The sequence below is a fragment of the Dendrobates tinctorius genome, unplaced genomic scaffold (genome assembly GCF_039654945.1).
Source record: "Dendrobates tinctorius isolate UK_male_01 unplaced genomic scaffold, ASM3965494v1 ptg000005l, whole genome shotgun sequence".
NCBI classification, from domain to species: domain Eukaryota; kingdom Metazoa; phylum Chordata; class Amphibia; order Anura; family Dendrobatidae; genus Dendrobates; species Dendrobates tinctorius.
The window spans coordinates 14,006,151-14,021,412 of NW_027361673.1; the positions used below are offsets into that span (position 1 = coordinate 14,006,151).

The 15,262-nt window shown below is 48.7% G+C and overlaps 1 protein-coding gene across 3 annotated transcripts in view; it reads right to left on the minus strand.

The window, feature by feature from the left end:
- The window catches only part of TOP2B (DNA topoisomerase II beta), a 164,473-nt gene that overhangs the window by 9,738 nt on the left and 139,473 nt on the right, over positions 1–15,262 (minus strand). For all 3 annotated transcript variants that reach the window (XM_073568361.1, XM_073568360.1, XM_073568362.1), the window contains exon 36: positions 5,328–5,450. In XM_073568361.1, coding sequence (XP_073424462.1) covers positions 5,328–5,450 — 123 coding nt within the window. The remainder of the gene's footprint in view (positions 1–5,327; positions 5,451–15,262) is intronic.

Sequence of the window (15,262 nt, forward strand, 5' to 3'; positions counted from 1 at the left end):
CTGGCGATGGTGAAGAACCGTCCATCAGCAGGGGTCGCAGTCAGTCAAAGGGGGCTCAGGTCTCTAGGAAAAGGACCCATGACACGTCCGCCAATCACGCATGTGCTTCGGCATCTGCGAGTTCCACTTCTCGCTTCCCCTCTCCTGAGGTTCGCAGCGCACATGACTTCGAATACGAGTCAGAGGCGTCTTTAGTCCAGGATTCCTCTACTTATCAGGAAATGCTTGATTCCCTTATTGAGTCGGTCAACAAGACCCTGAGGGTGGACGAGGAAAACATATCCACTGCGGAACACGTAGTGTCCTTTAAGAAGACTAAACGTGTTCACAAAGTGTTTACCAATCATCCTGATTTTAAGGACATTGTCCAGAAACACAGGGACCGGCCAGATAAACGGTTCACGGGTCAAAAGCCTATAGAGTCGAAATATCCATTTGCTCCGGATCTAATGACGGATTGGCTACAGTCCCCTTCAGTGAATCCTGCCGAATCGTGTCTTGCATCCAAAACACTCCTATCTTTGTCTGACGGTTCCTCGGTTAAAAACCCGACCGTCAAATTGACTACCTTGCGCACTCAGTCTTTGAGGCTTCAGGAGCGGCGCTCTTCCCATCCTTCACCGCGACCTGGGTGGCTAAGGCAATGGTCGCTTGGGCAGAGGTGTCAACCACAACCATTCATGACAGCAATCTTCCCCCGGAGGCAGCCAACCTCGCTAGTCAGATAGCTCAAACCGGGGACTTCGTAGTTAACGCTTCGATAGATGCGGCCAATTGCGCTGCACAGGCAGCTGCAAATGCAGTCTCCATCAGAATGGCCCTATGGCTCCGAGATTGGCGAGCAGATTCCGCTTCCAAGAGATCATTAACCTCTCTGCCTTACCAAACTGATCGCTAAGTTGGAGAGAAACTGGACCAATTCATTTCTGACGCTACCAGAGGGAAGAGTAACTTTCTTCCTCAACAAAGGCCCACCCGGCCGTTTCAGAATCAACAGCAGCCTCAGTTCGGCCTTTTCGCAACAATTCCAGTTGGTCGTCTACAACCTTCTCTTCTGGATCAGGATGGTGTCCGTGTGGAGACAGAGGTTCCCAGGTCTCATACAGACCTAACCACACCTGGAAATCCAGGCCAAGGACTCGTCGCGGTATCCGGCGGGCACCGACAAAGTAGGCGGCAGTTTACTTTCATTACGTCAAGCCTGACTCTCGGTTGTCAACGACGTTTGGGTCAGAAAGCTGGTGTCCTCCGCATACAAAATAGAGTTTTCTTCCCCTCTACCGTTTTTTCCGATCTCCTCCCAAAACATGGACAACAGCTTTTCTTCAGGCCGTACATGCGCTGCAAAGGGACGGAGTCATTATTCCGGTTCCTCAGGATGAAAGGTTCAAGGTTTTTTACTCGAACCTATTTGTGGTTCCAAAGAAGGACATAACGATGCGGCTCATACTGGACCTGAAACTGTTAAACACGTTTGTCAAGGTACGGTGGTTCAGAATGGAATCTTTCCGCTCAGTCGTCGCCTCCTAGCATCCATCGACATCAAGGATGCTTATCTTCACATCCCAATCTTTCCTTCCCATCAACAGTTCCTACGCTTCGCAGTTCGCGGGGAACACTTTCAGTTTGTTGCCTTGCCCTTCGGCCTCGCCACCGCCCCCAGAGTCTTCACCAAGGTCATGGCAGCTGTCATGGCCATTCTTCACGCTCGGGGAGTGGTGGTACTTCCGTATCTGGATGATCTACTGATCAAAAGGCAGTCCCTTCCAGGCTGCGAGGAGTCTGTAAGTATCATGGTGGATGCACTTTCTCGCCTGGGCTGGAGAATAAACTTCGAAAAGTCTTCTCCAGTACCGGCTCAGTAAATTTCCTTCTTGGGAATGATCCTGGACACTTTCCGCGGTTGGTTATTCTCCCTCCAAAAAAGGCTTTGGCTCTACAACAGGAAGCACGGATTCTTTCCCAACCGATTTCTCACTCCATACGTTTCAGCATGGGGATTGTGGGGAAAATGGTAGCAGCGACAGAAGAGATCCTGTTCGCTCAGTTCCATCTCCGCCCTTTGCAACATGCGCTGCTGCTGGCTTGGGAAAGGAACCCGTTCTCTCTCGACTTTCAGTTCCGTCTGTCTCTGCGGGTCAGGCAGACCCTCAGGTGGTGGACACTGAAGTCCTCCCTGAACCGAGGAAGGTCCTTTCTTCCAGTACGTTGGTTATTGGTGACCACCGACGCCAGTGTTCTTGGCTGGGGCGCAGTTTTTCGCCACAACACGGTCATTGGTATGTTTGAGAGTCGCGTCTCCCCATCGACATCCTGGAGATACGAGCGATCAGGCTGGCCCTATTGAGTTTTCATCATCTCCTCGCAGGTCACCCCATCAGGATTCAATCCGACAACGCCACGGCTGTGGTGTATATCAACCGTCAAAGGGGTACCCGCAGCAAGACGACCATGCACGAAGTGAGTCTCATCCTCCGTTGGGCCGAGACCAACCATTCGGCCATCCACATCCCGGGCGTAGAAAATTGGGCGGCTGACTTTCTCAGTCACCAGGGCCTCGCCTCGGGAGAGTGGTCTCTTCATCCGGATGTCTTTCAGCAGATTTGCCGTCGCTGGGGGACTCCGGATGTGGATCTCATGGCCTCAAGGCTAAACAACAAGGTTCCCTAGTTCATTGTCCGATCACACGATCCATGCGCTATCGGAGCAGACGCTCTGGTTCTGCCGTGGCATTGGTTTCGACTTCCGTACATATTTCCCCTTCTCCCCTTACTCCCAAAGGTCATCAAGGAAATCAGAGCAGAGGGGGTACCAGTGATCCTAGTCGTGCCGGACTGGCCGCGCAGAGCATGGTACGCGGAACTAGTTCAACTTGTCACTGACGTTCCCTGGCGACTACCAGATCGCATGGATCTACTTTCGCAGGGACCGATTTACCACCAGAACTCCGGAGCCCTGCCTTTGACGGCGTGGCGGTTGAACCCTGGATTTTAGCCCAAGCTGGATTCTCTCAAGAAGTGATCTCCACCATAATTAGTGCTAGGAAGCCCGCGTCCATGCGCATTTATCATCGCACTGAGAGAACCTTCTTCTCATGGTGCAAGGCCCATGGACAATCTCCTCTGGTGTTCTCCATTATTTCCATCTTGGAATTACTGCAATCCGGATTAGAGTTGGGTCTCGCGCTTAGTTTGCTCAAGGGACAAATTTCAGCCTTGTCAGTTCTTTTCCAACGCAAGATTGCCACCAGGTTACAGGTGAAGACGTTCATTCAGGTAGTTTCCCACGTGCTGCCTCCCTATAAAATGCCGATAGAAGCATGGGATCTTACCTTGGTCCCCAGAGTTCTACAGGAAGCCCCTTTCGAACCACTGCAGGACGTATCACTAACCTTTCTTTCTTGGAGGGTGGTTTTCCTAGTTTCAATTACGTCAATCAGACAAGTCTCGGAGTCGGCGGCCCTATCCTGCCGACCTCCGTTCCTGATTTTTCATCAAGACAAGGCAGTCTTGAGGACGTCCCCATCTTTTCTGCCCAAAGTTGTCTCTTCTTTTCATCTCAATGAGGAGATTGTTTTGCCTTCATTCTGTCTGGCACCAGTCCATCGTATAAGGGAAAGCTCTTCACACTCTGGATGTGGTTAGGGCTCTTAGACAGTACATCTCGCGGACCGCTCCCTTCCGCAAGTCAGATGCCCTGTTCGTGCTTCCAGAGGGGAATAGGAAGGGTCTAGCTGCTTCAAAGGCCACACTAGCCAAGTAGATTCGCTCGGCTATTCAGTGGAACACCTGTCCCAGCAGGGATTAAGGCGCATTCTACTCTGTCAGTGGGCGTCTCTTGGTCCATTCAGCACCAAGTGTCAACAGAACAGGTCTGCAAAGCTGCAACTTGGTTCAGCTTGCATACTATTACAAAACACTACCACATACATTCTCAGGCTTCTGCAGATTCAGCTCTTGGCAGGCGCATTCTGCAATCGGCAGTACCACATCTGTAAGCCAGTGGTACATGGGGTACTAGCAGTTGTGTTGCTCCCCACCCATGGACTGCTTTAGAATGTCCCATGGTCCTGTTTCCCCCAATGAGGCGTAGAAGAAATAGGGATTTTTGTGTACTCACCGTAAAATCCTTTTCTCCGAGCCAATCATTGGATGACACAGCACCCACCCTGTTAGCCTATTGGCTTGCTGTTTCGTTCTTAGTTTTTGATATAGTTCATTGTTTTTTGTTTGAAACTCCTACTTCTTTGCTACCAAACTGGTTCAATCTCAGCCAGCGGGAGGGTGTGTACTGCAGAGGGAGAATTAATCTTTCTGTGTTCACTTAGTGTCCTCCTAGTGGCAGCAGCATAACACCCATGCTCCTGTGTCCCCCATTGATTGGCTCGGAGAAAAGGATTTTACGGTGAGTACAAAAAAATCCCTATTTTTTGGGACGAGATGACATTTTCATCTATACCATTTTTATTTGCAGTTGACTTTTAGATCACATCTTATTGTACACGATGTATTCCACTTTTTTGGCAGTATGCTGAAAAAATATTTTTTTTTTTGCTCCCCTTTTTTTCTTTCAATGGATTTCATTGAAGGGATAGATTGTGTGAAAGTTTTATAGATCAGGTCCGTTCCAGCTGAGGTGATTTCAAATGTTTATACATTTTTGGTTATTTTTTATCTTACATAAAAATACATATTTAATAGTATAATATTTTTTCTCTCTGTGTATCTTTTTAAGATTTTAACAATTTTTCTCTTTTTTTTTTCTTTTACATTTTTACTTGAAGTCCCATAGAGCAACTAACATTTATTACTCTGATAGCTGGTGCAAAGCATTGCAATGCACCAGCACTGCAATATACCAGTGTTACACTGCCTTTTAGACCATGTTCCTGGCAAAGTCTAAACAGGCCACCGTAGATGGCAGACCTGGATGTTGTCATGATGACCTCGAGTTGTCATGGTAAAGATCAGTAGCACGCAATGAAGTCGCGGGGGTGTCAATCGCATGGGAAGGGGAGACCCCCCCCCCTTTTCTATGTCACAGAATTTAGGGGGTTAAACAGCTGGGGGCGGTGGGTGCTCAACTAACACTTAAGCCGAGCTCCTAGCGATGACTGCGCAGGCACTGCTCCTGTGCCAACATGATCACCTTGATGTAAAATTACGTCATTTTATGGGAACCCCTTCTCGATCATGACGTAAATTTATGTCCAGTGTTGTGAATAGCTTAAAGATACCACTCCGGTGGTGATATGAAACAATGCCTCAGAGTGGTCTTTTACATTTCTAGTTTTGTCTATTATTATAATTATTGACTGTCATCTTTACCTTTCTTAGCAGATGGCTTGCTTGCTGGTTTTTCTGTAGATTTGAAGCTAAAGGTTGAAGAGTAGAGGGGGGAAGGTTCGTCATTGTTGTCATCATTATCATCGCTGTTGAATTTGGGAACATCTAATAAAAAATAAATGAATCAATCCATCGAGCAACGACCTTCAAATAACACATAGCCCTGGATTAATGAAGCAGTTATTGCCATTTGCTGTGTTATATTTTAATTCTCAAAAATGCCCTTACAGTGATATCAAATGCCAATAAGCATTGATGAGGCCATGATTCTGGTTGACAAAACCTTGGATCCTGGCACTAATTGCTTTAAAAGACCAACAGCTCAAGTTTAGCACATGAAACACTTTAATTTCACTTGTATTTGTGGGCTTGATGTCACCTTTGTATTGTCCAGTGACATCAAGCCAACGTCAGCACGAGCGCCGATGTCAGTGAGTCGAACGAAGTTCATTAGCTCCAAATTTCCAGGACCTTTTGAACAGCACCGTGAGCCTGAGAACTTTCTCACGCTTGCGGTGACGTCAGTCAGGTCATAGGAGTTCACCTCGAGACACTGAGCAGCGGTAGCACACGCTGACAAGTGACTCTGCTAGATGGCAGGCTTTAAAGTTGCATCATACAACAATGCAGGCAGCCATCTAGGTGTAGCAGAGCTAGACCCGTCGCTGGAGAAATGGATTATTATCTTCTCTGCGAACAGGTGTGGAATATTGTTGTCTATTATTTTAATTCTGTTACAGAGACAGTGGAATGGGTGATGACGCGAGTATAGTTTAATTTAGATGTCAGTGTCATTCTTTCAATTAAAGGACTTTATTCTGTGTTTTTTTATACAATATCACTATGGGGTTAGTGATGGGGGAGTTTTATAGCTGCCTCTCCATTACTAACCTCTGGGCTTGATGTCATCTGACAATACAAAGGTGACATTAACCCCTTTCTGACATCTGACGTACTATCCCGTCCATGGGACCCGGGCCGCTGATCGCGGCCGGGTGTCAGATGATTCTCACAGCTGACACTCGGCACTATGTGTCAGGGGCGGTCACGGACCACCCCCTGCAAGTTAGCCCCTGCCACACTGCGATCATGCATGATCGCAGTGTACTGGGGGTTTAGAGAAGCATCGGCAGGGAGGGGGCTCCCTCCGTGCTTCCCTGAGAACCCCGGAGCAGCGCGATGTGCTGCGCTGCTCTGGGGGCCTCCTTCCCTGCAGGTCCCCAGATCCAATATGGCCGCGGGGGGTGTAAAAATAATTTATAAAAAAAATCGCTAAATAAATTAAAAAAATATATATATTCCCTAATAAATTCATTTTTTGGAAATAAAAAAAAACCACAATAAAAGTACACATATATCATATCGCTGTGTCCGTAACGACACGCCCTATAAAACGGTCCCATTAGTTAACCCCTTTATCAAACCCCTTAGAAAATAAAAATAAAAAACAAAGCAAAAAACAATGCTTTATCATACCGCCGAACAAAAAGTGCAATAACGCGCCATCAAAAAGACGGATATAAATAACCATGGTACCGCTGAAAACGTCATCTTGTCCCGCAAAAACGAGCTGCCATACAGCATCATCAGTGAAAAAATAAAAAAGTTATAGCTTGCAGAATAAAGCGATGCAAAAAATAATTATTTTTTATATAAAATTGTTTTCATTGTATAAAGGCACCAAAACATAAAAAAATGACATAAATGAGGTATCGCTGTAATCGTACTGACCCGAAAAATAAAACCGCTTTATCAATTTTACCACACGCGGAACGGTGTAAACGCCCCCACCTGAAAAGAAATTCATGAAATGCTGGTTTTTGTTCATTCTCCGTCCCAAAAATCGGAATAAAAAGTGATAAAAAAAAGTCACATACCCGAAAATGGTACCAATAAAAACGTCAACTCATCCCGCAAAAAATAAGACCTCACATGACTCGGTGGGTCAAAATACGGAAAAATTATAGCTCTCAAAATGTGGTGATGCAAAAACTATTTTTACAATAAAAAGCTAAAAAGCGTCTTTTAGCGTGTGACAGCTGCCAAATATAAAAACCGCCATAAATAGTAAATCAAACCCCCCGTTATCACCCCCTTAGTTAGGGAAAAATAAAATTTTAAAAAAAGTATTTATTTCCATTTTCCCATTAGGGCTAGGGTTAGGGCTGAGATTAGGGCTAGGGGTGTGTTGGGGTTAGGGTTGGAGTTAGAATTGGGGGGTTTCCACTGTTTGGGCACATCAGGTGCTCTCCAAACGCAACATGGCGTCTGATCTCAATTCCAGCCAATTCTGCATTGAAAAAGTCAAACGGTGCTCCTTCCCTTCCAAGCTCTGCCATGTGCCCAGTGTTTTACCCCCACATATGGGGTATCAGCCTACTCAGGACAAATTGCAAAACAACTTTTGGGGTCCAATTCCTCCTGTTACCCTTAGGAAAATAAAAAATTGGGGCCAAAATATCATTTTTGTGGAAAAAAAAACAGGATTTTTGGGTTGCTTACCGTAAAATCTGTTTCTCGTAGCCTTCATTGGGGGACACAGAGACCATGGGTGTATGCTGCTGCCACTAGGAGGCTGACACTATGCACAAAAGTTAGCTCCTCCTCCACAGTGTACACCCCACCGACCGGCAGGGAATTCCTCAGTTAGTGAGAAAGCAGTAGGAGAAGTAACAGAATAGATTGAAAACAGAACAAAACTCAACTGTAACCAATCAACCAAAGCAAGAACAGGAGTTGTAGAACATGGGAGGGTGCTGTGTCCCCCAATGAAGGCTACGAGAAACAGATTTTACGGTAAGCAACCCAAAAATCCTGTTTTCTCGGTCGCCTTATTGGGGGACACAGAGACCATGGGACGTCCCAAAGCAGTCCCTGGGGTGGGAAAACAAACTTCCATCAGGCCAGCGGACTCACCACCGCAGCCTGCAGAATCCTTCTACCTAGGCTGGCATCCGCCGAAGCGTAGGTGTGGACTTAGTAGAATTTCACAAACATGTGAACCGAAGACAAGGTTGCAGCTTTGCAAAGATGCAGCGAGGAAGCTCTGTGGCGTACCGCCTAGGAGGCACCCACTGCCCGGGTAGAGTGCGCTGTGATCCCTGGAGGAGCCACTCAATGCTTAACCCAGTAGGCCTCCAAAATTGCCGATCTGATCCAGCAAGCAATAGTGGCCTTTGAAGCTGGGCGACCTTTCCGCGACCCATCTGGAATGATGAAAAGACTGTCTTTCGCAAGGAAGTCATCCTAGCCAGATAGACTCTCATCGCCCTGACCAGATCCAGCTTGTTCAAGGACCGCTCCCGAGGATGAGTTGGACTCGGACAGAAGGACGGCAGAACAATATCCTCATTGAGGTGAAAAGAGGACACCACCTTCGGAAGGAAAGAGGGCGGAAGCCGCAGAAGTACCTCATCCTGGTGAAGTACCAAATAAGGAGAGCGGCAAGAAAGCCGCCAATTCCGACAGGAGCCGGATGGAAGTAATGGCCACCAGAAAAGCTACCTTCCAAGAAAGGAGAGAAGGGGAAACATCCCTGAGAGGTTCAAAAGGAGGACCTTGCAGAACCTCAAGAGCCAGATTAAGATCCCATGGATCCACGGGCGCTCGGTACGGAGGAGCCGTGTGAGCCATGCCCTGAAGAAAGATTTTGACCTGAGGGAGGGAGGCCGTCTTCTGAAATAAAATGAACAGCGCCAAAACTTGACCCTTCAAAGAACTGAGGGCAAGCCCAGCATCCAGCCCTGCCTGAAGAAACGCCAGAACAGAAGGGAGCGAAAAACACATGGGCGCGATGGCATTGGCCTTACACCAAGTGAAATAGGTCTTCCAAGTATAGTAATAAACTTTGGAAGATGATGGCTTTCTGGCTCGGAGCATGGTATGAATTACTTTATCGGAGAATCCTGCCCGTTTCAAAACCTTGGTCTCAACAGCCACGCCATTAAAGTGAGTGGCCGAGGATTGGGGTGGCAAATCGTGCCTTGAGACAGCAGATCTGCCCTGTCTGGAAGCTTCCAGGGGGCATCCGCGAGAAGGTTGACAATGTCCGCGAACCAAGACCTTCTGGGCCAATTCTGCGATGAAAATGGCTGGAATTCCTTCTGCTTTGATCTTCAACAGCTTGGGAAGAAGAGGCAGGGGAGGGAACAGATAGGGAGTTCAAACTGTGACCAAGGAACGGCCAGAGCATTGGCGCCCACTGCCAGAGGGTGTCGAGACCTGGAACCAAACTGTGGGACTTTCCTGTTGAGGCGAGACGCCAGCAGGTCTACATCCGTGGTTCCCCATTGACGGCAAAGCAGATAAAACACCTCCGGATGTAGGGACCAATCTCCCGCCGTGAGACCCTCGCGGCTGAGAAAATCGGCGGCCCAGTTGTCTACACCGGGAATGTGTACCGCGGAAATTGTCAGAACGGAAATCTCTGCCCAATGAATAATCTTGGACACTTCTGCCAGGGCTGAGACACTTCGTGTCCCTCCTTGGCGGTTGACATATAACACCGCTGTGGCATTGTCTGTCTGAATCCGGACAGGCAGGCCCCTGAGGAGCCTCTCCCAGTGGACGGGAGCCAGATGGATCGCTCGTATCTCTAGGACGTTGATCTACAGAGCTGATTCCTGAGTCGACCATCGACCCTGAACAGTGTGATTGCGGAACACTGCATCCCAGCCGAGGAGGCTGGCATCCGTTGTTACAATCTGCCAGTGAATGGGAAGAAAAGACCGACCCAAGAGGATGACAGGCGACGTCAACCACCAGTTGAGTGACCGCTTGACCCGGTATGAAAGTCATAAATGGGTGATCCAGGGAAAGGACAGACCTGTTCCCCCGAGACAGGATGGCGTGTTGGAGAGGTCTGGAGTGAAATTGGGCAAAGGGAACCGCCTTTATTGCCGCCACCATCTTTCCCAGGACTTTCATGGTTGTCCGGAGAGATGGAAGTCGTATGTGTCGAGGACGATGGTAAGACTTTGGCGAGCTTGATGAAAGGATGGAGCTTTGATCAGAATGTCGTCGAGGTACGGAAAGAGAAGGAGACCTCTGATTCTCAACAAGGCCATCAACGCCGCCATGATCTTTGTAAATACTCTGGGTGCGGTGGCGAGACCGAACGGCAGTGCAACGAACTGGTAATGTTCCTGGCGAATCGCACAACGCAGGAACTTCTGATGCCCGCAGAATATGGGAAGATGTAGATAGGCATCTTGAATGTCTATTGAACACATGAACTCCTGCATCTCCATGGAAGCGATTACCGACCGAAGAGACTCCATTCGGAAGTGACGCAGTCGGACTCTCTAGTTGAGTAACTTGAGGCCCAAGATGGGCGAACTGTCCCGCCTTCTTTCGGTACCACAAACAGGTTTGAATAAAATCCTGTGAAACGTTCTGATTCGGGAATGGGCACAATCACTCCGGAATTGAGGAGAAAAGCGATGGACGCAAAGAACCCCAGAACTAAGGCAGGATCCTTTGGAGGTCGGGACTCGAAAAAACGATCCCGGGGACAAGAAACTAAGTCTATCTTGTATCCTGATGATACAACTTCCCTGACCCAAGTGTCCTCTACTGAGGCAAGCCAGACGTCTCTGAAGAAAAGGAGTCGACCTCCTAATTGGGAAGGACCCCCGGGGGTCCGTTGATAGACATGCTGATGTGGACCGACCAGATCTGGACCTGGAGGATCTGACCTGGGAGGAGTGAGATCGCCAGGAAGGAGTGGGTCTGAAAGGCACCTTCTTCCTATCCTGGCATGCCTGCGGTCTCTGTTGGTTAGAGAAGTTCTCTGCCGTATTGAAGCGGCGGAAAGACCGAAAGGGCCGAGACTGACATCTTAGCGGAGGTCTGCGAGGCTTGGACTGAGGGAGGAGGGAACTCGTGCCCCCAGTGGCGTGCTTAATAATCTGGTCCAGCTGGGATCCGAAGAGCCGCGCTCCCTGAAAAGGCAGAATGAAAAGGGACTTTCTTGAAGAGAAATCCGCCTGCCAAGCTTTGAGCCAAATTGTACGTCGGACTGCCACCATGTTGCTTGACGCCTGAACTGCGCAGGACGCGGCATCCAAGGAGGCAGAGAGTAGATAATCCCCTGCATGGGAGATCTGGTTGGCCTGATCAGCCAAATGCCCTGGTTGGGCCTTATCTAGGATGCCCTTGCGGAGATCCTCTGCCCAAGTGGCTATGGCCTTCGCTACCCAAGTGAAGTGAAGGCTGGGCTTAGCACCGCTGCAGCCACTTCAAATGCTGACTTTGCTAAAGATTCTATAATTCTATCATTAGAATCTTGTAACGACGTCACACCTGAAATCGGGAGGACCGTGTTGTTAGAAAGTCTGGACACGGGTGCGTCTACCGAGGGGGAAGCAGACCAGTTATCGGTGAGCTCTTTGGCAAACGGATACAGCACGCCGAGGCGCTTCCCTCTTTGAAAGCGCCTGGTCAGATTTTCTCTTTCCCTGGTAAGAGTCTTGCCAAACTCAAGAGTGGGAGGCGAAGACCCTGGAAGGTGTTTCTGCCCGTCTGAACGAAACCTCCTGATCTGAGGATTTCGCAGGGGAGTCTGAGATTTCGAAGGAGTGGTGAATCGCAGCAATGAGGTTCTGTACTGTAACCTTCATGTCCGCGTCCTGGTCCGAATCCAGCTCTAAAAACGCTTCACCTGACTCGGAAGAGGAGGCACGGGAGGGCGACTGCTGGGAAGGACTATGTGGGGATGTGAGGCCAGGAGAGGATTCCGGCCAGAGATCCTGCCTGGGTCTTTTGCGGCTTCTGCTGGCTGGCTCAGATGGAATGTCTTGCGACCTGCTGGACCCTGCAGAAGTGTCCAGGGGCAACCTATCAAGAACGGCCACTAGGGACTGACACACTCTGGTGAGGTCTGCCACAGATTGTGAAAGAGACGAGGCCCAGCCAGGGATGGGGAATTCGCTTTCACGTGGCACAATAGATGGCTCCTGAACGGTGTCAGGGAAGTCTGCGATTGCAAGAGGGGCATGCGGCGAACTGGACTAGAGTGCCCGTGGGGGCCGGCGGCCGGCTACGCTCAGACTTAGAGTTAGACATAAAGATGGAACAGAAGGACCCTGAAGAAAAGCCGGAAGGTTGGGGAACAGAAAGGCAGAGGAGGGTGTCAGTCTGCAGTTGCAGAACTACTCACGGTCCGGTGTCCCCCAAAGCGCTGTACCAGGCTTGTGAGAATTGCAGGACCCCAACAGGGGATAGCTGACATCTGTCTATCGTCTCCGGCTGACAGGCTGCAAAGATGGCGGCAGCCTGAGGTGGATGAAAAAACGCGGTTCAGGAGGGCCAAGAAGAAGGGCGGAGTTAGCCAATTGAACTAAAGGAAACCGCCCCCCTTACCCAGCCACAGGCTAAGAGAGGCGGTGGGAGGGCCTAGGAACGGGCGGGAGCGCAGCCGGCCTATGAGTGGGCGGGGGGCGTGGCCGCGACGGGCGTGAAGGCCTAAAATGAAGCCGGGGACTAAATTAGAGACGGCGGCCGCCTGACAGCAATGGGCGGCGCGGAAGTGCCTCAACGCTGCAGCGGCCACACACAACGAAGATGCCACCAGAACCGCGCCGGAAGATGAATCCCCCGATGAATACAGGCGGGGGGGAGACAAAGCCCGCACCGCAGTCGGGGCCTAGGTGAAATGCGGCAACCGTCGAAGGCGCGGGCCACATCCTTCAGCGCTGCCTTGGTGCCGCTCCAATGTATCCTTGCGGTGGTTTGCTCCGTGCGCCGCGCCTCTGCTCCAATAAAGGTACCTTCTTTATCCAACGCTGTCTGTTAATCTTTCCCGTGTCTGCGCCTCTTCCGACCGACAGGCTCTGGTGGGCAAGTGGGTGGGAGGCGTTTGGCAAGGACCATCCGTCGCTGGCCCGCATCTGCGCCGAGCTTCTGGTCCGCACGGAGAGCTATGAGGATACGGGGTGGCAGTACACGCCGTACTCATAGTCTCTTTGTGGGAGTACAGTTGTGACTCTTCACACTGTATCCCTCCGGAAACCTGAAAAGGAACGCCGCACCCTGAGGTAGATAAGGGTCTAATGAAAGACCCGTGTCCACCTCCTACTGACACTAAGCTAAACTGAGGAATTCCCTGCCGGTCGGTGGGGTGTACACTGCGGAGGAGGAGCTAACTTTTTTTGTGCATAGTGTCAGCCTCCTAGTGGCAGCAGCATACACCTATGGTCTCTGTGTCCCCCAATAAGGCGACCGAGAAATATGATTTTTTTATTTTCACGCCCGGGCGTTGTAAACTTCTGTGAAGCACTTGGGGGTTCAAAGTGCTCACCACACATCTAGGTAAGTTCCTTAGGGGGTCTAGTTTCCAAAATGGTGTAATTTGTGGGGGCTTTCCACTGTTTAGGCACATCAGGGGCTCTCCAAACGTGACATGGCGTCCGATCTGAATTCCAGCCAATTTTGCATTGAAAAAGTCAAACGGCGCCCCTTCCCTCCTGAGCTCTGCCATGCGCCGAAACAGTGGTTCCCCCCACATATCAGGTATCAGCGTACTCAGGACAAATTGCACAAAAACATTTGCATCCAATTTCTCCTGTTACCTATGGTAAAATAAAAAAAAATGGACCTGAAGTAATTTTTTTGAGAAAAAAAGTTAAATGTTCATTGTTTTTTTTTAAAAACATTAAAAAAATTCCTGTGACGCACTTGAAGGGTGAATACACTTCTTGAATGTGGTTTTGAGCACCTTGAGGGGTGCAGTTTTTAGAATGGCATTACTTTTGGGTATTTTCTATCATATAGACCCCTCAAAGTGGCTTCAAATGTGCTGTGGTCCATAAAAATAAAATGGTGTTGCAAAAATGAGAAATCGCTGGTCAGCTTTTAACCTTTATAACTTCCTAACAAAAAAAAATTTTGGTTCCGAAATTGTGCTGATGTAAAGTAAACATGTGGGAAATGTTATTTATTAAGTTTTTTGTGTGCCATATCTCTGTGATTTAAGGGCATAAAAATTCAAAGTTGTAAAATTGCAAAATATTCAAAATTTTCGCCAAATTTCAGTTTTTTTCACAAATAAATGCAAGTTATATCAATGAAATTTTACCACTAAACATGAAGCACAATATGTCACGAGAAAACGATGTCAGAATCACCGAGATCCATGGAAAAGTTTCAGAGTTATTACCTCATAAAGTGACAGTGGTCAGAATTGTAAAAATTGGCCCGGTCATGAACGTGCAAACCACCCCTGGGGGTAAAGGGGTTAACCCAACGATCACCTCACTTGTCACCGCAATAGGGAAAGTGGGAAGAGAGAGGCTAAGTGCCATCTTATGGATGCACAATTTCTGGTGTGGCTGAGAGCTGATGTTTTCAGTTTGTGAGGGGAAACTATCTATGGCCCCTTCCTAGGCTACTAATATTAGCCCGCAGCTGTCTGCCTAGTCTTTGCTGGTTATTAAAAATAAGGGGACCCCAAGTCGTTTTTGGGGGAGCAGTCCCCCATTTTAATTATCAGGAAAGGCCAAGTATGCACCTGTGTTCAGCAGCTTTTTGGCCCCTCCAAAAGTATTTTCTATGCATTTGGTCTTGCCTCCCATTGAAATCAATCGGGTTTGAGTATGTTCAAACCACTCAGAGAACTTTGGGACGTTCGCAAATTCGAACTAAACCTTGAAAGGTTCACTGATCTCTGCTATGACCTCTGTTCACTGGTGTCCTTTTCAAAAGTGCACAAAACTTATGAACGACTAAAAAGACGGACATCGCTAGATCATAGACCACATGGCATCCACATTGTTTCCACCTGCCTCATTGTAGGCAATTTTCTCCACAATCATGTATTTCAGAGATTTACAAGGAAACCCCGGCGTAAGCACTCAGCACAGGATAAATGTGAGTTGAGCCTTACCGCGATTTTTGGGAGGCAGAATGAACAAATCAAC